Below are 24,647 nucleotides of genomic sequence, written 5' to 3' on the forward strand. Positions count from 1 at the left end.
ACGGCATTCAATAATCAGGAGCGGATAGTGGGCAAACTTGTCACAGTGTCACAGTGGGCAAAGCCACAGTCACATTGTTATATTTCTCGGCCCACCGTCGGCCAATTCAGTGTTAAGCTTCACAGAAATTTAACATATTTGGATGTTCGGAAGCCATGCATCAACCCAAAGCCTTTATACGTCTATTTGCTGTAACATTGCTCATAAATTGCACACAATAATGCACGGCCGTCCGGCCCATGGTCATTACAAAACCCATAGACACACATAAATAATGTGGAGCCGGATTCGAAATCAAATAAACCAAAATGAACTCGTTTAGTAATTAGATGAACTATAAGGGTCCCCGTTGCCTTGGCTGACTGGAGTGTCGCTCCTTAGGGCAAGTCTCCCCCGAGGCGCTGAAGGGCTGTGTCTTCAGATTGTGTTATCAACCGCCACATGGGACAACGTGAAGATGTAACATTAAGATCTCATTCAAATAGCACACAAGTTGTTTTCGCCAACTGTGTTTAACCACTTAATGCAAATGCATTTTGAAGAATTCAATCAGGTTATTATGTTCTGTAACCCCCTCTTGTGTTGAGATGCAAGTTTGGTCCAGGGTAGCCTGAACATCTGACGTCATTCTCCGAGGCTCGTGAATAACGTCAGAGACCGGCGAAAAGCCGGCGTGTGGTTTGACCTTTGACCTCTCATAGAGATACGCACAAATTCTACACCAACATTACCAAGCAAGTACCGCTCAACCAAACACGCGGAACTTAAGCTCAACCAATTACCAATGTTTCTGGTTGGGGGTCGCCAAAACGCGCTTCATTCTTTATCCTTGCGGATAAAAACAGGTCTACGACCCTAATACTTAAAGGATTCAGGTACTTTTTAAAAATGTCCACAGATTTACATTGAACTTACAGGATTTGAAGATAAAGATAGTGGAAAGCTTCCCTTCAAATATTACTAACTAAGGTTGTGTAGTTTTTGAGAAATGAGTAAAACGTGTCACAAAATAATTTTGGTCTCATGAGACCAAAATTATTTTAGCATGTAAAATCCCCTTAACCAGTTATGATATTATACCAAAACCATAGCATAACTGGTTAATACGTTTTTACATGCTAAAACTGAGACGAAAATTATTACTTTTACTCATTTCTCAAAAACTACAGCACCTCAGTAAGTAAAATTTCAAAGGAAGCTTTCTTCCATTATAATCTTCAAACTGTGTAAGTTTAATGTAAATCTGTGGACACTGTGTTTTTTGTTAGGAAAAAGTACATATCTTGGTGTTAGATTTCATTTTAAGGTTGGATGGAACGGCTGGACAATTTTTTCCCCAACGGCGTGCCATGACCTTGGTTGATCACAAACGTGTAAAACAAGTCTTTCAAAACTAAGTTTAATGCAATTTGGTAATTGACAAAGACCAGTATACTCTTACTATGTGTATGCAAACACAAATCTATACACATTTGGACTCAATTGGTCATCAAAGTTGCAAGAGAATAATAAAAGACACCCTTGTTAACACAAATTAATTTGAAATGTATGCTTTTTTGATTTATGAAAAGGCTTCAGTCTATAGATTCAAATAATTATTTCAATGAGAAATTTACGGTGGCTGATCTCCGCCAACAAATAAACACTTTTTCAGTAGGGCGTTATAACGCCCTATAAGGGCGTAATAACGCCCTATACGGCGTTATAACGCCCTAAATTAACGCTCTAATTTACGGCGTTATAACGCCCTAATTGAGTAATAGGGCGTTATAATGCCCTAATTCTACGGCGTTATTACGCCCTATTAGGGCGTAGAATCCTGGAAAAAATACTACAAGTTTCAAAACTCACATTAAAACGATATCAAATGCCGTATTGCCATTGTATTTAGTACATTTCCGAGTGGAATTTTGTCGAAATCTCAAATCTTCTAATTTTATTACATGATTATATGGGTCTGTAGATTTTTTGGGGACAGGAATTAGGTTTCGGTTAATTCCTGATTTTCGGTGACATTCAATCAATCCCAAAAGTAAGTTACCCTTCTGACTGAGCAGCACATTTCTATTTGGAATGTACAGACCATTAATCCCATCACGGTTCAAATTTACTCTGAAAGAATTCCATAACGCAGTAAAAATTTGCACCAGAGGTTTCCTTTCATAAGGACTCTATCTATTATTATGAGTGCATCACACAATTTTGCCCTTACATAGAACCCTTCTTCCTAGGAAGGTTTCTGTCGCACGGTTTTTTAAGCACAAAGTGTTTCCAGAAAATAAAAGTGCTTATAATTGTTTTATTTATTCTTGCTATATATGTACTTGACATATTATCAGGACTAGAAAAATGATTGTCACCATGGACCTTGCTTTTAGCTCATGGTTTTATGCTAACATTAATCGATACTCGATAGGCGTCGTTTCTGTGGAATTTTTTTAAGAAGTATAATTTGTATGCTATCCCCATATTTTGTTTTTTACAACGGGTGCTAAATCTACAAGTTTTCATATTTTTTCTGAATTCTTTGGAATAATATAATTACTATTAAAAAGACAGATTGGCTGGAAAGCGCTGTTTTATTCTTTAACTTCTCCCTTTGGAAAACAACTTGTGGAAAAATAGAATAATAACACGCTTTATCCCTTAACTTATGAAGAAAAATAACACTTTACAAAACTTGAACAAGATAACTAAAAACATTGGATCAGTCTATAGTTGGTCTTTGAAAAGCGTTTGTAACCGTTTGTTGTAAAATGCATATGGGTAGAAACATGTTGTTAAAAAGTAGAATACAATGATCCACCCAACAAGCCTCGCAAAATGTGCAGTTTTCCTTTACCTTGTGTGACTAACACGGTCGGCCATTTATGGGAGTCAAATTTTTGACTCCAACAATTAATGGCCGACCGTGTTAGTTCGCCGAGTAAAAGGAAAACCACGCAATTTCGAGGCAAATTTGTATGGATCATTGTATTCTACTTTTAAAACATCTAGTTTCTATCCATGTGCATTTTATAACAAACGGTTACAAACGCTTTTTATAGATCAACTCGTCCGATCCAAGGCAAAGTGTTCGTTATTAACAACTAATACGAGTTGCCCAACATGTTCAACATGCTCATCACGGTCATACAAAGAGTATGAAAGGGGTCGGAGACCACGTGTGACTTTAAAAGGTTTTTAAAATACGAATCAATTTGAATGAACATTTTTGATAAGTAGTACTTTAGGGTGTTATAACGCCGTAAATTAGGGCGTTATAACGCCTTAATTTAGGGCGTTATAACGCCGTATAGGGCGTTATATCGCCCTACTGAAAAAGGGTTTATTTGTTGCCGGAGATCAGCCACCGTAGAAATGACATCGTTCTAAAAAACTACGTTACCTCACAGGAAGCCGTTTCTCACAATGTGTTATAATTACCAACAGCTCTCCATTGCTCGTTACCAAAGTTGTAACGATGTATACTCCGAGGTGAGGAGAATCAAGTTCCAAAATCATGTCAATTAATTCCACAGATTTGAATCACATCCCAGACTTTGCATGTGGATTGGGTTTCAGTCCCTGCCAGACTGATTGCGTGGGTTTTCCCTATGGGGTTTTCCTCCCACATCTAAAACTCACATTATTTTCTTCGTGGTCTTTTATACCGTATATTTAGGCTTATATGTTAAAAGCTATAAATGGATATGTTTTTGTTTGTACTTGTTTATGCCTTTGAGGAAGGTCTGGTTTGGATCGAAATGTAAGGCCATCTACCATACTTATTGTATAAAGTAATAATAATCATATAAACAAAATAATTGCCGCATTTACGCAAGGTTTAACCATGTAATAACAAAAAACTCCCACGGTTGACAATTCCGTTACCATAAAACTGGGTTGACGTCAATCATTGGCGATTCTCATTTCGCATAACCTCCTCTCCAGCAGACAAATGAAGCCATAGCGAATGTTCTCGCGCATGAAACCAAATAGCCGCAGTGAAATGACATTGATCGACTTTTTGAGAAAACATTAAAACAATATCAGTTGTCGATATTGAGAATTACATTTATGTCTTGACACGGCGAAATACAAGTTGTATATAAGTTGTGATACACGAAGTGTGGGCCTTGGACAATACTGTTTACCGAAAGTGTCCAATGGCTTTAAAGGATTTGGGTTGTAAAACAAAACACAATGACACAGGTTTACATTAAACTTACACCGTTGAAGATAACTATGTAGAAAGCGTTCCTTAAAATATAAGTTGCTAAGGTGCTGTAGTTTTTGAGAAATGAGTAAAATACGTTTTTACAGGCTAAAATGATTTTCGTCTCACGATCACTGAGACGAAAATTATTGTCATGACATTGTTTTACTCATTTCTTTACTCATTTAGCCCGGTAGGCCTTTTTTTAGGTAGTGCGGACGTGATAAAAGTGTACTGTTTGGTTTGGGTGTATACAGACATTTACGCAAACCTTGTGTTGATTGTGTTCGCCAAAATCTCAATTGGAATTCGGATTGTAGAATTTTGGGCAAATCAACCGCCGTGTCTTCCTCAACCAGACGACCATGGTCTGAGTGTAACATGTTGTCCATATTATTTTCTCACTACTGTTCTTTTAACATCACAACGCTAGGTCCCCTTTAATGTATTAGGGTTCAACGATTCCCAAACAAGCGTAAAGCAACCCGTCGTTCCGTGCTAATTTGTCGGTCAGTCCTGCAATTCCAGAACCTTGCCGGAACCGACCGGATTCCTACCGGTGCATGCTTCTATACAGCGTTAATTTGATTGATGCCTTTATTCACGGAAGCCATGCGATCGCTTTAACTCCTCCGTCACCTCGGATCCGATAACGACCACGAGAGGATTTCTTTTTTTAATATCGGGACCGGATCGGAACTAACAATTCGAGGCGTTTGTACACGTTGAAACACCCCCCCCCCCCCATACACACGCACAAGCACAGTCTGACTGCTATGTGTGAATGTTAAGAGACGCAGTATGCTCGTTAGTCAAACTCGTTTGAATCGATAGTTGTATCTGGTTTGAGGTTACTCTCAGACAGGTTTAAAGGAACACGTTGCATTGGATCGGTCGAGTTGGTCTAGTAAAAGCGTTTGTAACCGTTTTTTATAAAACGCATACGGTTGGAAAGATGTCTTAAGAGTAGAATACAATGATCCACACAAATCTGCCTCGAAATTGCGTGGTTTTCCTTTTACTGTGGGAACTAACACGGTCGGCCATGGCCGACCGTGAGAGTCGACGCGGTAAAAGGAAAACCGTGCAATTTAGAGGCGTGTTTGTGTGGATCATTGTATTTTACTTTTACAACATCTTTCTACCCATGCATTTTATAACAAACGGTTACAAACGCCTTTTAAAGACCAACTCGACCGATCCAAGGCAACGTGTTTATTTAAGGTTGTTTTTCAAACATGCTTGGGGGTAATGCTCAAACCGGTAAGATGTAGTTCAAACCAGTTGAGTCAGTATAGCTCTCAAACCAAATTGAGGCGTTAGTTTAAACCGACTCGAGGGGTAGATCAAACCAGAGGGTGTCTAGTTCAAACCGGATTGAGGGTGTCTAGAGTTCAAACCGGTTTGATGAGATTGTTCAAACCCGTTTTTGGTTGCAGTTCAAACCGGTTTGAGGTTGCAGTTCAAACCGGTTTGAGGTTGCAGTTCAAACCGGTATGAAATCGTAGTTTATATTGTCTTGAAGTTGGAGTTCAAACTGTCTTGAAGTTGGAGTTGAACCGGCTCGAGGTTGTTGTTCAAACTAGTTTGAAGCGGTATTTTTTATAGATTTTGAGGCGGTAGTTCAAACTGGTCGGAGGAGGTTGAGAGAACCGGTTTAGGGGTTAATTTATAATCAGTAATACACCTAGAAGCGCAATAGTTCCGGTTCGAGGCGGTAGTTTGAACCGGCTTGATGTTCTAGTTCAAACCGGTTTAGTCTGTGATTCAACCCACCTTCAGACTGCAATTCAACAGTCTTATTCGTTAAGACTCTTAACAGAAACAGCACGTTAGCTTATTCACTGTGGTTCCTCTCTGCCTTACTATTCATGCGCAATGGAGTACATTTGTATTGACGAGAGTTACACGCTCAACTGCAATCATACATGTTTTAGAGCTGTAACCGCTTTTATTAAATATTTTACGCTCGAATGATTTCATGTGATGAATAATCCATGTCACAAAACAGTGTTTGGAAGTGTTAATTAGCCTTGGTGGTATTGCTGAATACGAGATGAGAGGCTTTGGTGCCATTGAGGGATGGAACATGCTCATGAGATGCGGGAAAGTGACAACTTTACAACTCAAAGAGAGCTTCCGGAAACATAAAGAGATAAATAAGTGAGAATAGTTGCGCTGTTGTATTAAAAGCTTCTTCCACATCCTTGGAATGTATAGAATGATGTTGTGAACCCACTACTGTTATTTACGGATACTGCACCGATGTGATCCCGTCATGGCTGCATGATTGACTATCTATAAAATAATAACATAATAATAACAGTATTTATAAAGCGCCATTATAAAAAAAATGCTCAAAGGCGCTGTAACACTAAACATTATAAAAGCAAAACGAAGCCAAAACAGACGAAATTGATAAAACAAGGCAAGAACATTAAAAGTACAAAAGTATCTATCATAGAAGTATCAGCCAATCCAATTAACCGGTTCGAAAAGAAAATATGAATAGGCTTGATCTCCCCCGAAACTGCAGTTCTAACATTGAGCCAGATTGAGCCGAACCAGCTTAACATCGACCTCAAGACATTTTGAACCACTGACTCAAACCGGCTCGAACTGGTTTAAACTACCATCTCGAAATGTCTGAAGTCACTACTCCGGGAGAGGGCGGCGGTAGAGGGTACAATATCGACTGGCTCAACATCAATGGCTCGACATGTGTTCAACATCACAAATCAAGCTAAGACCATATTCGAAAGAGATGCTCTAAACGAGACTTTGTAAATATCACCCTTTATTTATGTACTTGACGTCGTTAAAGAACAATCGGACTACGAATCACAAAACCATGACGTCACACGTTGGCGATCTCTTCCGCAACAAGATAGTGTCGGTACACTTTCAGGGAACACGTCACCAGAAGGCAGCAAGAATCGAGCAATCAATGAACACAATTTATGTGTTTTTTAGTAGACGGGAACCCTCCTCTGGCTCTGTCTCCATTTACATGAATGAATCCCAAGCAGAGACGGAATGGGATACACGTTTATTCGATCACCGTCTATTTGAGTCATTGGAGCACTGTCTAGGCTACGTGTCGATGCAGCTCTGTTGGTTGTCAGTTATTGACGTTCGATATTCTTTGACAAAACGGGAACAACGTTCCCAAGTCCCAACTAAACAGGCAAACTGTTTTAACTGTTTTAATTCGGGGAATGCTTTTGGGATAAAAGCAATCTGTTGGTCAAGAATCATCTTTAAAAATATCACCTCAAGAAAATGTCATTGAGGAGCAGTGCTCACTCCGTTGAAAATCTGACGAAATACAGGTTAATGGTTCTGGCATTATCAACACACTGTGATACTTCATTATTACGGTGGCTTTAAAGGAACATTCTATTCTTAAATAATGTCGTTATCCTTCACGTGACATTTCACGACTAAGCCCCCAGAATGTTTTTATTTCATTCTCACACACAACGTGCCCTACACACTATTTACCATAGTGGCTAATAATGAAACATTAAATTCTTAAAATGCTGACGTCATCCTTCACGTCACATTTCACGACTAAGTCGTTGACGCTAATATTGGCGACTCACTGTACCCGCTTCTTGCCTAATCATCCAGCATCATGGGCCCAATTTCCTAAAGCCTGTAAGCACAAAAATGTGCTTAGCGCAGAAAATTGTTTAGCAGAAACTGGGTACCAGCCAAAATTCAATAAAGTTGACGTTATTTTAGCTGGTGCCCCAATCAATTTTGCTTAGCAAAGAAGTTTATCAAGCAGAATTGTCTGCTAAACAGCTTTATTTATTTGGGCCAAGCTGTGGAGACGGGGGGTTTCTCTTACGTTTTCACCGCGTTTTGTGTGATTCACTAACTGCTCAGTGGCGTAAGATTACAGAATAATCCATCAAACTCCTTAGACAGCTAAATACTCAAATTCTTCAATCGAGTTTTATTAAATCCTTGGCTTCCTCTCTGGCCATCGTCCTTGAATGAAAATTTTGTCAGATACCGTGCGATTTAAAGTGCTGTTTAAAGTCAGTGGACACTATTGGTTATTACTCAAAAAGTTTATTAGCATAAAACCTTACTTAGTAACGAGTATACGGGAGAGGCTGATAGAATAAAAAATTGTGAGAAACGGCTCTCTCAAGTGACGTAGTTTTCGAGAAACAAGTAATTTTCAGCGACTTTGATTTAGAGACCTCAGAATTAGAATTTGAGGTCTCGAAATCAGGCATCCGAAAGCGCACAACTTCGTGTGACAAGGGTGTTTTTTCTTTCATAGTTATCTCACAACTTGGCCGCCCCAATTAAGCTCAAATTTTCACTGGTTTGTTATATTTTATGCATATGTTGAGATACACCAAGTGAGAAGACTGGCCTTTGACAATTACCAATAGTGTCTTTAATGACGTAAAACTTGACCATGCAAATCACGCAACTATTTAGGACTTGTGAACCGTATCAACAAAAATTCATGCAGATTACGCCAAGAGTTTGTACGATTTGTGGCAACTTCTCTAAAGGTGACCACGGGATACGGACGTTGATAATTGCAAATTAACCCCTCAGGCAAAATCGCGTAATTTAAAATAAAGGTGACGTCGCGTTTATGTCATCGAATAGTTTTCCTTTAAGCCAAGATATACAATACATGTCCCTTGCTATAGGCAAGGCAAGAGAGTTCAGATTAAATGCGAACACAATTTCGAAACGACGCAGGATTTCCAGGATGTAAAGTAGCCTACGAGTACAAGTACAAGTGCCGTAAGTAGACGCAGGTCATTTCCTGAAGTTGGCAGTTAAAGGGTTTGCACAACCTGTGGTAATAGTGAACCTTTAATGTACATAATAGTTGCACACTATGGCCATGGTAGAAAAATACCCTTGAAATATTATGCTTAACATGCTCTGGTTTTTAAGGAAACAGTTAAAACAGTTAGTTTTGATCTCGCGAAATCTAACTTTGATGTTTGTAGACAGTAAAGACATTAGCCTACACTTTTTTCCACTATTTTTTCAACTCCGATGACCGATTGAGTTTACAAGGAACACGTTGCCTTGGATCGGTCGAGTTGGTCGTGTTTGAAGCCGTTTGTTATGAAATGCTAATGGTTAGACAGATAATTTAAAAGTGGAATATAATGATCCACACAAACATGCCTCGAAATTGGTTGTTTTCCTTTTACGTCGCGAAGAAACACGGTCGGCCATTTGACTTCTTAAAATGGCCGACCGTGTTAGTTCGCGACGTAAAAGGAAATTCGTGCAATTTCGAGTGATACTTGTGTGGATTATTATATTCTACTTTTAAAATAGCTTTTTAACCATATGTATTTCATAACAAACGGTTTCAAACACTTTTCAAAGACCAACTCGTCCGATCCAAGGCAACGTGTTCCATTCAACTTTCACAGGTTTGTAATGTCATGTCTATGCTGATTCACATACCTCAAAGCGTAGACTACACACAGGGCCAAATTTCATAGTGCTGCTTAAGCAGAGAATGATGCTTAACAATAGTCTGCTAATCAAAACAAGCAGAATGCCAGTCATATTAATGTACATGTGACATTTATACTGGTAACCTTGTTATGGTGAGCATATAATATGTTGTGCCTAGCCTTTTTGTGCATAAGCAACTCTATGATATAATGCACTGGTCTTTGACAATTTTTTGTCCACATATAAATTGGATATACTCTAGTAATTTCGGACAAAATTGAACCTTTTATATTAAAAAATAACAACGAAGGAAGCAATAAACCATGTTGTTAAGTAATTCAATATCCAAGCAAAGATACATTAATTCAATATTGAAGTACCGAGGGACAAAGTAATTTATGTTGTTTTCTCACTGGCAGTGTGTAATTTTTTCCCGCCAAAATTTCGCTCATGGGCAACTTTTTTGGCTGTTGCATTTGCCTTGCGACATCAACAGGTTACACTCAGCGTTCTTTTAAGTTGCAGACTCTTGAGAAGTGAATTGAAACAATAAGTTCTTCTATCCAACAACACAAAAAAAAAAATTATAGATTCCATTAATATGTCATTTTAAACGCCGTGTGAGCGGCTGAGAAACCAAACAAATTCATAAAACCGAAAACCTAAGTTACCCATCCCGCCATGTTTTATCAGATGACCGCTAAACCGGATTTACGCATCGCCACTGAAACAACATCTGTCCTCGCCTTAGTAGTGGAGATATCGCGATATCAAATTCAACCAGCAGCCCGTGTGGGCACGGCTGATATGATGAGCTACTGTTTCTCGGCAACGCACAGTGAGTCTAGAGCCATCGCGGGGCCGCACGCGAGCAACTCGCGCGTGTAACTCTATGATTCAATCATGACTGTACTGTAAGACTATACTGTAGATGGGGGAGTGACATTCAGAAGAAGAGAGACGGGCGGTGATTCATCGTGAAATGCAATGACTCAGGACAGTGCACTTGATTGCCAGCTGAAAGATCTGAGAAAATACCCCCACAATTTGATTGGGGAGATTTTCAGAGCGGCAAGGCTATCTGGACTATAATACAGGGTCAATGGCAGAATGGCATGCATGCTTAGTGACATGGGAATAAATAAAAAGCCCATCTGGAGCATTGAGGCACGAGAATCCAGTAAAATCCACCTATTAACCTTGAGCCAGTATTCCCTAATTCACTTGTTGACATTTTTAATGCCAGGGCATCCCCCCGCATCCCAGAGATTGCAACACTGATGACACACCCAACTACCAACTGGACGTTTTCTGAACGTTCTAAAAACGTTCCAGGTTGGTTTTTTGGACGTTTTGTGAAAACGTTTTATGGACGTCAAAATGTGGTAGGTTTTAGACGTTTTAAAAACGTTTTACTGGACGTTTTAAAAGCGTTTTTTAAACGTTAAAAGAACCCCTAAAAAACCTTTAAAAACCTTTCGGAAGCTCGAGACGTCCAAAAACCTTTTGAAAACGTTCTAAATATATTGTGGACGTTGTTAGAACGTGCAGAAAACCTTTAAAAAACGTTTGGAACGTTCTTAACACGTTTTTAAAACGTTTTTAAAACCTTGAAATGCACTAAAAACGTTTTAAGAACGTCTAGAAAACCTTTTAAAACACGTTTGGAACGTATATAGAACGTTTTCTAAACGTCCAAATGTTCTACAAACGTTTTAAGAACGTTTAAAAACCTTTTAAAACACGTCTAAAACGTTTTCCAAAAGTTAATATCCTCTTTGAGACGTTTAAAGAACGTTTGGAAAACCTCATAAAATATGTGTTGGACGTTCAAAAAACGTTTTAAGAACGTATAGAATACCTTTTAAAACACGTGCAGGACGTTCAGAAAACGTTTTGTTTTAATGTAAAAATGTTCTATTAACGTTCAGAAAACCTTTCTAAAATGTGTTAATATGTTCTACAAACGTTTAGAGAACGTTCATAACACCTTTATAGAATGTCTGAAAATGTCTCAGGCGTTGAAAGAATGCCCAACAAACATTAAGAACGTCCAACAAAAGCGTTAAGAATGTTGAACTAATACAAATTGTATATTGTTTAAACACTGGGTCACACTTGATCGATTTCAGGATTTTATTATCAAACATAAATAAATGTCCAAAGACTTGGTAATAATAGTACATGTATTTCACGGTCACTTATAAAAAGATAAAATATTCTCGGTAGGTTTCCATGGTGATAAAGTATTGACAACTGAAAGTTTCCATTAATACCATGCGGTATTCCAAAATCCAATAGACGTCTATTTCTGGCTGGTGATTGACAAGTGATATCATGGTTGAAAAATTGACGTAAAATAGACTGAAAGATGAAAAGTGAACAGAAATTTGGTTGGGATGGTTCATTTGAAACCACAGAAACAATAGTTATTTACAACAAAAAATGTTCAAGATGATATGTCATAGCAAGTGGCAAGTATGAATACTCAATTTTACCAATCTATTAATAAAAAAAGGCAAGTCTTTGAATACATCTAGTGTAAAAAATTGGCAGCACACACATTGCATTTTTTGTTACAGCATACTCAACAAAAGTCACTCAAGTGATTTATATAACCCGTAATTTTATCTTTGATTCCTGAAAAGATGATGTTAATTCGTACTGAAAACATGAACCAACTAAATGACAAAGAAAACTTTGCATAATTGGTTGATTGACCTCTGGGCTATACATAGAAAAGGCACGACTGTAAATATATCTAGTGTAAAGAATTTGGCAGCACACACGTAGCATTTTTGTTTGCAGCGTATTCAACAAAAGTAACTTGAGTGATTTATAGAACCCGTAATTTCCTCTTTGATTCCTGAAAAGATGTACCAACTAAATAACGCAGAAAACTTGGCATAATTGATGTCATTGACCTCTGGTAAAACCTGAACGAGAACTGTATAGTATGTGTCAAATTACCATTTACCATATTGTCCTTTTGATCCACCACAGATTTTATAGCCATGTCCAGATTTGTGCTATAAACGAGTTTTATCAGAAGCCAGCATTAGAAATTTCATCTTCCATGAAATACAAAATCCATCATATAACATAGTAACAATCAACACATAGTTATTTACATTAATGAGGTACAAGTTGAAGATATGTCATAAAACTGGCAAGTATGACAACTCAAATTTACCAGGCTATACATAGAAAAGTCAAGACTATAAATATATCTAGTGTAAACAGTTTGGCAGCACACACATTATTTTCCCTGAGTTTAAATGTGGTGTTGTCTGGCGAACTAAGCCTTCTTCGCATGGGTGTCTTCAAAATGAGTGAAGGGCCTGAAAACCCAACTATAAATGAGTTTTATCAGAAGCCAGTATGTAACTACAAAGTGAATCGAGAACAGATGTCATCAGCGTTTATCCTTTTCAATTATCCATGGCACCCTCCTCGTCTTCAGTAGCATCTGCAACAGCAGCATCTGTTGCAACATCTTCGGCAACATCTTCAGCAGCGACAGCTGGAACTCCAGCCCCAACGGTATCAGGTTTCTGCAAATCAGAGCAAACACTTATGTATAAATTAAATGTTCATTTCAACTATACCATAAAATCCAAAAAATATGAAGTCTCGAAACCAAAGCCTAAAAACTGACGACTGGATAAGTTAGGGTGGCAGTGAGGTGAATCCAGCCACCCCCATCAACAAGGGCAAAACTGGACTAATGATGTGCTTCATGTACAATATTGTTTTACAGATAATTTTGGCTGGATAATGGGTCCATCCCTTTCAAAGGGCACTCACACGTAACTAAAGAGTTTTCACTCATTCAATTAAAAGATAACTGTGAAATACACGTTTTTGTTTAAAACCCTAATCCCGTGTGGGGGGGGGGGGGGGGTGGCACATTGTGCCCCCCCCCCCCCAATGGACTCATGTGATCAAAAAAGCCCAATGGTATTAGGGTTAATGTCCAAGCAAAAATTTGTCAAAAAAGGTTGAATGCACTTTGAAATTTACCTTGCATTTCCTCCCTCCTGGAAGATATGGGGTTCGCTTGAGAAAGTCCCCTAGGACTTCTTCAATCTCCGTCTCTTTGGCGCCCTGGTGTGTCATTACGCAGGCTCCTGAAAGACAGAAAATAAATAGTTATAAGGTACTTTTAAAAGAGAATCAGAGAAGGGGATAAGGAATTGACAAATTGTATAAAAAGAATATGCTTAAATTATAGATTTTGATAATGCAGAATGTTAACAATAACAAACTACAGGTTGAATAAATGTGTAAGGTAGTTAGTTTGCTAGAGACTATCAATGTCCAATTGATCCCCAATCATTGTAACTCTTCAGGTGAATCCAGAAACATATAAAAGTGAAATTGAAATTGGCTAATTGATCATACTAATTGATCACTTACTGACAATGACTGGATAAAATCTGGTCGACTTCAGACCACGCTTCCCCTTCCGCCCAAACACGTTGAAATCCGACCAAAGATTATTTGACCCCAGCTTTTTCATGATACGCCGACTTGTTTGGGCAATATTGGCACCGCCGACTAGACTCAGGTAGTTGATCTGAAATTTAAAGTACCATTATCAATTACAATGCTGCAGATTCTCACACAAATAGGAGTCAACCTTCTCATTTCCATACAGTACTATGAATGTTTCTCCTACTAAAACCTCACCGAGTCACCCTGATGCAGTAAATATTAATTTATCATTTGCACAATTTGCAGCCTTTCCCTTTTTTTTAAACATGGCAATTAAGTAATCAAGGCATGTATAAATCAAAAACTCCGGATATTCAAGGTTTATATAATTAAAGCTGGACAAAAAGGAAAAACAAACATCATTTGAATGGATGGTTAAATAATGCCAAGTTAGTATGCAAGTATTTTTAAACTTACCATTCTCTTCTTAAAATCTGACTCTGCGAGTCTCATTTCGAGCACGTCGAATTCCTGCATTGTCTTTACAGGTTCCAATAAGGGCTCCTGCAGGTCGGCAGGACCTACCCGTGTAGTTGCTGATGATTTTGACAGGTTTGCCAGCATATCAACTATCTGGGCCTGCACATCTTCCAGTTTCTGCAGTTTCTGCAGAACCTGCTGCTGAAAATTGTCTAGAGAAAAAAAGAGTAAAAAAATACATTAACAAATAAGGTCATTTTGGTAGCTAACAAGAGCATATTGTGACTGATATGTATGACAGCTGTCCAACTATCGCATTTCAGGGATACACCACCAAGCTGCGTTGACAATACATGTACTTCTACAAAGCATCAGACAATGCAACACATACAGAAAGAATCTGAAAGCAATTTTGCAGAAAAATATACTCCTGCTTTGTTGATAAAAATAAATCAAAATTAAACACCACATCAAAATAAAGTTCCCCCCTAAAGAACCCCATCAAATCTTCTTTGTAGTTTATGCGGCTGTCATTCTTAAGCCCGCCCCCCCCCCCCATACCCGGGCATAGCATCAGGTAAAAAAGGGTGAAAACAACTCTTGTAATTTGAATCGCATTGTAGCGACCCCTTCATACCCAGGACACCAGTGGCAGTGCAACGGAGACTGACGTCCGACCAGGGCTAATTAGTAATAGTACATGCAGACATGATCATGACACAATCTGACAATCTTTGATTCCAATGTTTTCCCACATATTACACGTCTCAAATTCACTCCGAAACATTTAAACACCTAACAGATACCAATTGTAAAATATCACTTACCTTTGGTGTTGAAGTCTCACAGATTAGGTAGAAAGTTCAGGATTTCTTGATAGCTCATGAAGAGGCAAACACGGTATTCATCAACGGGAAAATTTTGAATGTAATCATTACGCAAGGCGCGCAGCGCGCGGCCGGCCGGCCGGGCATGCAGGCACCGCATGGCACGACATTACGTCATCGATCAATCCTCGCCGAGCGGCCTCGTTCGTTGCATGTGTATAAAAGATCATGGTAAAAATGTAAGAATGAAAGGATTTGAAATTACCGGTAATAAAATTGAGTTTGTAAAATCATTAAAAATATGTTATTGTTATGTATTTTTGTTTACGAATCGTGTATATACATGTATATGATAAAATAAACAAATCTCGCTTTCAATATAAAATCGCCTGAAGTATTTTAGTGATCTGTGTTTTCGTTTGTTTTTATTTAGTTGCACGTAGAAAAAATATTATCACTTCTGGTGTTTTAAAAAATTCTTAGTTTATTTATTGAAGTGGACGTATATAAAACGTTCTGTAAACGTTATGTACAAAACGTTTATTTTGTAACGTCCACAAACGTTTTGTCAACGTCCTATACCAAACGTTCTGTAAACGTCCTATACCAAACGTTCTGTAAACGTCGTGTACAAAACGTTTAATTTTGTAACGTCCAAAAAACGTTTTTGAAACGTTCACAAAAACCTAAACTTTGACGCAAATGAGAAGTCCAAACTTTAACGTTACATAAACGTTTTGAAAACGTTCATTTAGGACGAAGACGTACCTGACCTAAATAAAACGTTTCAAAAATATTGAAAAATAACACTCTCTTTGTTGGGTTCATTCATTCATTTGGAAGAAGTATGCATACTTCTTCCAAATGAATGAATGAACCCAACAAAGAGAGTGTTATTTGTCAATATTTTTGTTATTGCATTATAGAAAAAGAATTATTCAACAATAATATCAAGTGCAAAACAATGACAATAATACAGTTTGACAATTTGTAAAATGCAACATTAAACAGGTAGGCCAAAACAGCAGGTGGTACAAATTTCATGAAATTTACGTGATAAGTTAGAGAGAATGTCACTCTTCACAACTCTTATATGACACCACACCTTTTTTGTGAGCTCATCTAGGCCCGATTTCATGGCTCTGCTAACCGCATAATTCTGCGCATTGCAATCACGAATCTTTGCTTACAAGGCAAGCGCCTAATTTCTGCTTAGCTGTGTGTAAGCAAAGTAACGTGGAGTACGCACGCGCACAATCAACAATTCCCTACTCACACGTGAGATGCGCTTGACTTAAAGACACTGGACACCTTTGGTAAATGTCAAAGACCAGTCTTCTCACTTGGTGTATCACAACATATGCACAAAATAACAAACCTGTGCGAATTTGAACTCAATTGGTCGTAGAAATTGGCGGATAATAATGGAAGAAAACACACCCTTGTGTCACACTAAGTTGTGTGCTTTCAGATGCTTGATTTCGAGACCTCAAAATCAAACTCTAAGGTCTCGAGTCAAATTCAAATATTTTAGTGGAAAATTACTTCTTTTTTGAAAACTACATGACTTCAGTGGGAGCCGTTTCTCACAATGTTTTACACTACCAACAGCACTCCATTGATCGTTAACAAGTAAGTTTTTATGCTAACAGAGATTACCAATAGTGTCCAGTGCCTTTAAGTGCTAAATTCCCTGTAACTTCCGTAAGCGCCGATTCTTTGCTATGAAATTTACCCTGATGTATTTAGCATGAAGCAATAATTTAACGGAGACAATGCTTACTGAGTTAAATTGGCGGTACAATAATTTGTAAAAAGAAACAACCTTTATTTTGCTAAGAAACAACATTTCTTTCTTTTTTTGTTCAATTGTTCGAATCTGAATTTTGACCTGTTTTTTTTTAAAAACTTAATTGTAAATATACCCGACCCTGGTTCAAATCCAACCGACGAAAATCGAAGATTGAATGTCAGCCGTCCAATCAAAGAGAACAGATTTTGCACATCTTGTTTTCTTGCCATCTCTCTCAAACTTAATTTTCTTCTTCATCGTTTTGTCACCATTAACATTATGTTTTCTTTTGATTGTTAACACTGTTTCAGATCAGCTCTTGTCACACTTAACTTTTGTTAATACACAAATACAAAAATACACATGTCGTGTTTGAAGGAAATTGTGTAAATTTTTCTTTTTTTTCTTTCTAAAACACCCCCGAAACAAGCAAACCCAAATGCAATGGGGCTCTGACGGTAAACAAAAATTCAGACAAAAGGAATTATGGCGATTTTTTTTAACAAATGAACTTCTCTATAATATGGTTATATATTATAATTACAGCATTCCCCGGGTATATCATATAATAGTATCGAACAGGTATTATAGCAAAGTACGCACCCAGACGCAGGGAAAATGCCTACAGAGCCGGACTCCCGTAGGAACGCGTACAGTGCCACTCCGGCGAGAGGGAAAGTTTAACATGGCGGCCCACGCTCTACCTCCGCCGCGATCTTGGCGCTTAGTATGCTCGGTGTGTACTGTACTGTACTATAGTCCACTCATAATAACACCAAATGACTTTGGGTTTAGTATACGATATAGCCAACCTTTACCTTAGCCCCGATGTGTGCGGGGGTTGTGGAAAATAGCTGCTATAAATATCAAGGTATAAAGTCAAACCAAGAGGAGGTTGACGACTACCCACATTTTAAATGCCGTTTTAGGGCCATGTAACACATGAGGCAATTTACAGGCAACCAGTTACAGGCAGTCGCAAAGAAGAAAAGTCTTTCACTTTTTTGAATATTCACATGTTTTTCTTGGGGATCGTAAGACGTTGAAAAATTACTCATGTGCTACCAAAGTGGTCCTGTAGCATGCACTGATGGCTGTTTTCTTTTTTTTGCAAATCGCCTGTAAAAGTTGCCTCGTGTGACAAAGGCCCAATGCTTACAAAATCACTGCTAAGCAAAAATGAGCAGGATCCCAGTAACATATTATAAATGTGACATGGTATTTTTGGCTGGTTAGTTTAGTTTGTATATGGCTTGGCTTATTTTTATGCTTAAGCAGCTCACTATGAAATTGGGCCAAGGCCCTTAGAGTTGCCACTCTATCAAAACACGTGAATTTGCAACATTTTCATTCAACTTCCTCTGTTCATCCCTTCATACGTCAATTCCAATCAAAAATAGATTCTAAGATTCTTAGCATTGGCGTTTACGTCATAAACAAAGGCCCAAATAAGGTAAAGCCGCCTAATCGTCGCGTTCCCCTTTTGCAACAGCAATAACGAACACTGATCATTTGTTAACCAATCAGGGGTCAGACTATTTTGTTTCTCCAGCCAATTTCAGTCTTGTTAGGCCGTGTCCGAAACGACGACTTCGGCTACAGCTACGTCTAGATCAGCGCGTCTACCAGTGTTGAAGAATAGGCAGACGCAGGCAATCTAGCCGTAGCTGTAGCCGAAGTCGCCGTTTCGGACACGGCCTTAGATTCTCTTTTTAAATATAGGAGGGAGAAGATGTTCCGGTAGAGCGTACTTAGGTAGGATCTTGCTAATTTTTCCTTGTGCCATTGTAACTTTTGGTTACGAGTCTTTTTTGTTTTAAAGGCACAATGTTTTGGGAAACGTTCGATTGTTTTAACCCTACATAATGTAGTTGTACACACACTAAAACCGAAATTTATGATTATTTCATGTCAAAAGGTTGCGTCTTTTTTTTTGGTATCACCGACAATCCGGAGGAGTTTTATGTCAACGCATGCAGAAGGAATTTTTTTTTTACAGGAATGCACAATCTGAAAAACATACCTGGCAATAACGCTTCTCAAGATTCAAATTTGTGTGCATAAAATCTGACATTATTGTACATAACCACACTACAAGTGAAATGTTTCTCAAAAATGCTGTATACTATCGGAAGCTGCAGATAGGCTTTTAACCAAAAGTTTTTATTGGCATTCATTGTAAGAGGGATTACCAAACTTATTATAATTCCCTTTAAACTCTTTGGACTTATTCTATTGTGCTTTATTCAGTTTGTCATACAGGGTAGTGTGGTAATTATACTTGCAATTCGTCCATTGCTGCAATTTTTTAGTTTAAATTTCAATAAAGTAAAATCATTGACACTCTTCGTGTACTAGATTCACTCTGTTTGATGCAAAATGAATAATATGTCATTGTGTTCTTAGAAAAAAGGGAGGAAGTTAACGAAGATTGATGAATTTAATTAATTTTTGACAGCGTAGACGTTTGACGGAGTGCAGTTGGCCTAATTGTTCATTAAAGTAGTTAATCATTTCTTATCACAACATTTTCCTCAAATTAATAGATTGAAAATTTACGGCAGGTTTGGTTTCCAGGAAAAGAGATGCATTCAGAATTGACTGCATGAAACAGGACAAAACATCAGACAGTATGTTGTATGATGCTATTCACTCCAATATTTTGATGACAGTTTTTATACTTTTGTTTTAACCTTGACAGCCCCTGTACAACTTGTAACTATTGTGTATGTCTAAAGAAAAGAAAGAAACAAAAATTGTACACGCATTGAAAGGGATGAATATAGCGTTACCCTCTGCGATAAAGTTCGAACAAGAACGCCAGGGCCCTTTTTCATAAGAGCTGGAAAATACGGTTTAAAAAAAAAACCTGCTTCATGGCAAAAATGAGCAGGATACTATAGTCACAAATTGTACTGGTGACTATTTCTGGCTGGTAACCTTATTGTGTTGAGCATCATTTAGTTTTGCTAAGCTTATTTTTGTGCTTAAAGGCAGTGGACACTTTTGGTTATTACTCAAAATATTATTAGCACAAAAACTTTCTTGGTGACGATTAATGGGGAGAGGTTGATGGTATAAAACATTGTGAGAAACGGCTCTCTCTGAAGTGCCATAGTTTTCGAGAAAGAAGTAATTTTCCATGAATTTGATTTCAAGACCTCAGATTTAGAACTTGAGGTCTCGAAATCAACCATCTAAATGCACACAACTTAGTGTGACAAGGATGTTTTTTCTTTCATAATTATCTCCCAACTTCGATGACCGATTGAGCTCAAATTTTCACAGGTTTGTTATTTTATGCGTATGTTGAGATACACCAACTGTGAAGGCTAGTCTTTGACAATTACCAATAGTGTCCACTGCCTTTAAGCAGCTATATGAAATTGACCCCATATCTGCAATGCCGTTCTCAGGGTAGGCCGTGCGGAAGGCTGCCGTCATTCAAATGACGAACGAAATGGAAATAGACAAAACGAAGAATTGCCAACTCGTCAATTTATTCATGTGGGTGTCAATTATAGTATTGCTTATTCTGAAATCCAATGTGGCGAACGCTGCCGTGGTATATTTATAGAAACATAATTTCGGTTGCTGGTCATTTTTATGTTTTTTTTTTTTTTGGGGGGGGGGGGGCAATATAATTATGGAAGTACAGCCACATAATATCCGGTACGCTGCTGATGAAAAATGGGATATTGTTAGCAACCAAGGAAGCGCACATAAAAAGCAGGGATTATTTCTAGATGGGGGATTGTATTTGATGAGGTTTTGTCCCTATCTCTGACTTCAAACCCATCAATTGATATGAGTGTGCAGACTGAAATTGAAAAGGACTATATTAGAGCTTACTATAATTTATGCTGAAAGTTGATTATTACGGGTCGACGTTTTTCATGTATACAATAAGGCCTTGTACAATTTATTGGCTTCGGCTTCTTGCTCGTCATGTGAACAAGCGTAGAATCATTTAAATATTTCTACTCACTATTTTTTATGATCTCCATCGTCATCGCTGTTTAAAGAAAAATTTACATAAATAACACAACATTTACCTATTTCGAGAACGAAACACGAAATCATCGACCGAGTCCGGGTTCTTGGGCGTTTTACACTTTGCATTAATTTCCAGTAGTGTAATTTTTATTGTGTCCTTCATTTGATTATTGTTTTATGTTTTGAGGCAATACAGTTTCAGACGAAAAGCAAAAAGAAGAGAGTATTGTTGTTGTATTATTCTCTTTGAGGCATATCTTATTAAAATTCACTTTCAGAAAGTACAGCCGTTCCATTCAACCGAAGTTTTTTTTTTTTTTTTTTTTTTTTAGAGTGATGAACACTTTTTGCCAAAAAACATTGCTTGGGTACTTTCTCCATTGTAACTTTCAATGGTAAGGTTTACAAATAACTGTTCCGTTGAGATTTACATTAATATGTGCTTTTTCAGAGAACAATGTTGCACAGTGCTATACCTTTAAGTGCAGAGTCGACAGTGCACTTTGCGGAAAAAAAAACATCTTTGAGAAATTATTTTCTTTTGCGAGTGTGTAATAAATTGTCATAATGAATGCATCTGTATTTAATAATGGACTGATGAAGGGACTTTCTGGTGGCCTCCACCAGAGCTTTAATAACCGATGGCCTTTTCGCATTTTCTTTACTTTATTTTTGTTCTCCCCTTTTCTCATAAAACTAAACCCCCTACGGGCTGTTCTTTTTTAATGTAATTATGTTCAAAAGATACTGAAAACTGCTGCTACGTTTGACAACAAATATTTGTATTGGGCATAGTCTTTGGTCGAGACGGTTTTTATGTTGTTGTTGCAGCGCTTGATTGTTGTTGTAGTGGGTGCGACCAGGGAAGCTACAAAACTATCTCACTAGAGGTCAGATTAAAAAAAAAAAATGCTGGAGAACATTAAAACATGACAATCTGTAATTGTTACGCTAACTAATTTACATCGGGGATAAAGAACATTAATTTTGGTTGTACCGTTACACCGATGTGTGTTAGCACTGTACTTTCCTAAGTTCTGTGAAAACAAATGCAAAGGCTTATATACTCGGGTGGGATTCGAACCCACCTTTGCAATTCTGAGCAGATGATGTCTTATCCCGACTAGACCATCGAAAGTGCCCGGTAGCTAGCGGCAATTCGAATTTCAGATGAGGCAGATGGCAATTTCTACTAATTCCCCCCCCCCCCGAAAGTACAACGATGTAAAAAATAAAATAAAAAATAAAATAAAAAACATTACGTAACTTCCGTTAATTTCTCAGCCTTTACGTGCTGCAAATTGGGCGCTTGGAAATGCTTTTCTTAGTTGCAGCAGACCTTAATAATTTAAACCACGTTTCAAAACAATAATATCACAAAGAAAAGCTTCCCCCGTACGGAAACATAATTTGCATCCTAGGCAAAAACACACAGCTATAGAAATATAAAAACCAAATGACCAAACACGTGTATCTGTTACTAATATCGTTAACACAAGAAGTTCAAGTCTTCGCCCTAGGCAATACCACGTGTATTATTCAGAACCAGGGCCCAATTTCATGGCTCTGCTTACCGCCGAATTCTGCGCTTACGATCACGATTCCCCGCTTACGTGCAAGCGCCGAATTTCTGCGCTTGCCTTGTAAGCATAGAATGCCTAGTAGCGCGGAGTACGCACGCGCAGAGGCCAAAATTCACCCGTGAAATACGCTTGCCGTAAGCACATAATTCCCGGCTTCCGTAAGCGCCGATTACGTGCTTAACGGTAAGCAGAGCCATGAAATTGGGCCCTGATCTTCACCATTTTTGAATAAAATATGTTATCAACGGCCGGTCACCACGTGCCTAGAAGTGAGCCGTGGGCTAACTAGATACCGACATTCTCACAGTAACCATTATTGGCCACATTAGACAAAATTAGTCGTGTACAATACTGCACTTTTTCCGCTCGTAAAAGCAGAGCATAGGCCTAATGGACTGTTTGAGTGAAATAGTCGCTGACCCCTGCATGTTTATAAATAGTTTCTGTGCGAAGTTCGCGTATACTTTTTTAAGAGGGTATATTTGGCTGACAAACTGTCATTATTATATGGTATTCCGATGTTGAAAAATCAAAATCAAATGAACTACTTGTTAAAAGTAAGATTAGCCCTTTAAAGGGAGTATATACCTTTGGTTATTACTCAAACAGATTAATGAATATAAAAACTTTCTTGGTAAGAAGCACTGCAACTTTTGAGAAACAATTTCCTTATGTCATGGTAAAGAGGCATGCGTTTGCTGAAATAGCAAAGTTGTTTATATTTTATGCATGGTAAGAAAACTTTTTCTTTCTAAACATCAGGCCTGAAGTCTTTTAATATTCGAGTGAGAAATTACCACTTTCTTAAAAACGTTGTTACTTCACAGCGAGCCGTTTCTCACCAAGTAAGTTTGTATGCTTGTTGAGTCATAACCAGACGTGTCCAGTGCCTTAAACCCATGAACTGACTTTAATAAATAACTTGTCCCAAACCCAAGCCTATAGGCTCCGGCTCCGTGGTCCGGCTCCTTGGTCCGGCTCCACGGTCCGGCCCCGCGCTCCGGCTTCAGGCTCCGTCTGAAGCCGACGCACCGTTCAAAAAACAGACTGCTCCGAAAGTTAATGATGGAACCCAGGCCGGAGCCGGAGGCTTGAATTTCCGAAAAGCGCCCACATGAATCAAAAGGTACATAACTGTTTTCTCATTAATAATTGCTCTAATTTCTTCTTCGTCTTGTTCATCAAAATCAAGTTGTACATTGCAGACTGGAAAAATGCGTAAATGAAAATGTTGACTTCTAAATTTATTTGCAACATTTGTTAATGACCTTGACAAAGACAAGTTACATAGGAATGCGCTTTGTCCTCGGAATGTGAAGCCATGAAATACATAACAGACCAGATAATTCCTGGAAAAGATGAGGCCAAATAATGTTGAGCTCAGGTACCCTTTAAAAAAAATCGAGTGCCTTATCCCCCCCCCCCCAAAGGAATGGATTTCATACTAAAATAATGTTGATGTAGATATGTATTTGGTTTTCTTAGACTAGCAAATCATCGTCTAACCAGTGGGCTAAGCCCCGCCTTTCGCTCAGAACCCTTGCATACCACCCCTTTCCCTCACGGCCTATACGCCCCTCTTAAACGTCAACTTCAAAAAAATATTGCGCCATTTCTAGGTGACGTCACCACTTTGTGCTTATTTCATGCTGTATTTTTACAACGTACCTGACGTATGAAATTGTAATTTCATGCTTAAAACGTGAGATTTTTACGTGTTCGTAATGAGCATTCATAAATACCTCAGACAGTTTCGTTATTCCTATTGGTGGAGAGCGCGTCTAAGGGGGGTGTTTAAACCGTTGATAATGACCAGTGTTTATAACCGATTGTGAGCGGAGACTCCGCGCTAGTCTTGATGCAAGACGTTTCTT

The 24,647-nt window shown here is 38.2% G+C and overlaps 1 protein-coding gene across 2 annotated transcripts; it reads right to left on the minus strand.

Moving 5' to 3' along the window:
• Positions 1–10,975: 10,975 nt before the first annotated feature.
• On the minus strand, positions 10,976–14,842 carry LOC117307093. Of its 2 annotated transcripts, XR_004521022.1 has the most exons (5): positions 14,573–14,842; positions 14,078–14,237; positions 13,682–13,788; positions 12,583–13,212; positions 10,976–12,379 (listed from the first exon to the last, which is right to left on the minus strand). XR_004521022.1 is itself a non-coding variant. In XM_033791752.1 (4 exons), exons 1-4 carry the CDS (start codon positions 14,717–14,719, stop codon positions 13,090–13,092), a joined length of 537 nt encoding a protein of 178 aa, XP_033647643.1. In that variant the 5' UTR covers positions 14,720–14,842; the 3' UTR covers positions 10,976–13,089. The 2 variants fall into 2 exon arrangements, 1 of the variants encoding a protein (XP_033647643.1); XM_033791752.1 differs by having other exon boundaries at positions 10,976–13,212.
• Between the last annotated feature and the right edge of the window lie 9,805 nt (positions 14,843–24,647).

This window comes from Asterias rubens, chromosome 2 (assembly GCF_902459465.1).
Source record: "Asterias rubens chromosome 2, eAstRub1.3, whole genome shotgun sequence".
Taxonomy (NCBI): domain Eukaryota; kingdom Metazoa; phylum Echinodermata; class Asteroidea; order Forcipulatida; family Asteriidae; genus Asterias; species Asterias rubens.

What these genes read in the sequence shown, in the direction of transcription:
- LOC117307093 (XM_033791752.1), bottom strand. Translation starts at nt 14,719, where the DNA reads ATGCTGGCAAACCTGTCAAAATCATCAGCAACTACACGGGTAGGTCCT. An exon ending in ATTTTATCCAGTCATTGTCA is followed by an intron (nt 13,789 to 14,077) that starts GTAAGTGATCAA and finishes TCTGTCTTTCAG; the next exon opens with GAGCCTGCGTAATGACACAC. An exon ending in CAGGAGGGAGGAAATGCAAG is followed by an intron (nt 13,213 to 13,681) that starts GTAAATTTCAAA and finishes TCTGATTTGCAG; the next exon opens with AAACCTGATACCGTTGGGGC.